At 36.2% G+C, this 816-nt stretch overlaps 1 protein-coding gene across 1 annotated transcript in view; it reads left to right on the top strand.

Annotated features, from left to right (window-relative positions):
- The window catches only part of LOC122325519 (1-phosphatidylinositol 4,5-bisphosphate phosphodiesterase beta-1-like), a 21,664-nt gene that overhangs the window by 1,103 nt on the left and 19,745 nt on the right, over positions 1-816 (top strand). Inside the window, exons 2-3 of the mRNA XM_043220555.1 lie at positions 222-275; positions 353-428. Coding sequence (XP_043076490.1) covers positions 222-275; positions 353-428 — 130 coding nt within the window. The remainder of the gene's footprint in view (positions 1-221; positions 276-352; positions 429-816) is intronic.

Below are 816 nucleotides of genomic sequence, written 5' to 3'. Positions count from 1 at the left end.
TTGTCAATTTTTTATTATGTTACATTTATTATATATAATATATTCTTATATTTTTACTATTTTTAAAAATTATTTTTTAATCTATGTGGTTGTCCTTTATCGCTTTTTTGTCTTCTTACTCTTTATTTATGTCTATGTCATACATCTATATTATATTTATATCTTTATTATGTATCTAATAAGTCCTGAGAATATTTTCCGTGGTGTTGTTTTCTCTCCAGCTTCACGAGACTCAAGCTGCAGACGAATCAAGAGGGTCGAATCCCAGTGAAGAAGTAAGACAGCGTCAGGCGATGAATAAGAAAGCGATCATATTTCCGTCCTCCTCTGATGACTCTCTGTCTCTCTGCAGTATATTCCGCATGTTCTCGACGGACCGGAAGCGCGTGGAGACGGCGCTGGAGAGCTGCAGTCTTTCGTCCGGCCGGGTGAGCATATGTTCGGCTAATCGCTCCAGAATCCCGCTGACCGACAGGAAGACCGCGTCTTTCCACAGGAAGTCAGTTCGTAGGGGTTTACCGAACAAGCGTGCGCCCGACAAGCGCTCTTGCGTTTTCTCTACCAGGATCAAGAGGGAATTTACTTTTTGTTGTGCAGCGAATCTGAAGACTATATGACACTGGTTTAAAGTCAAGAATGTTAAAAGGCCTAGGGAGGGAGAAAGTTTATTTATTTATTTTGTTATGGTTTCATACCTTTATTTATACAATGTTTTTATTTTTTTCATTTAATAGTTCTAATAGTAATAGTATCTAATTTAACTTTTTTATGCATTTATTTATTCATTCATTGATTTTTATTATATTATTTTTCATT

Source organism: Puntigrus tetrazona, chromosome 20, assembly GCF_018831695.1.
Source record: "Puntigrus tetrazona isolate hp1 chromosome 20, ASM1883169v1, whole genome shotgun sequence".
In the NCBI taxonomy this organism is placed as follows: Eukaryota; Metazoa; Chordata; class Actinopteri; order Cypriniformes; family Cyprinidae; genus Puntigrus; species Puntigrus tetrazona.
Note: the sequence above shows the minus strand (reverse complement) of the source record. Positions and strands in the feature narration are given on the sequence as shown.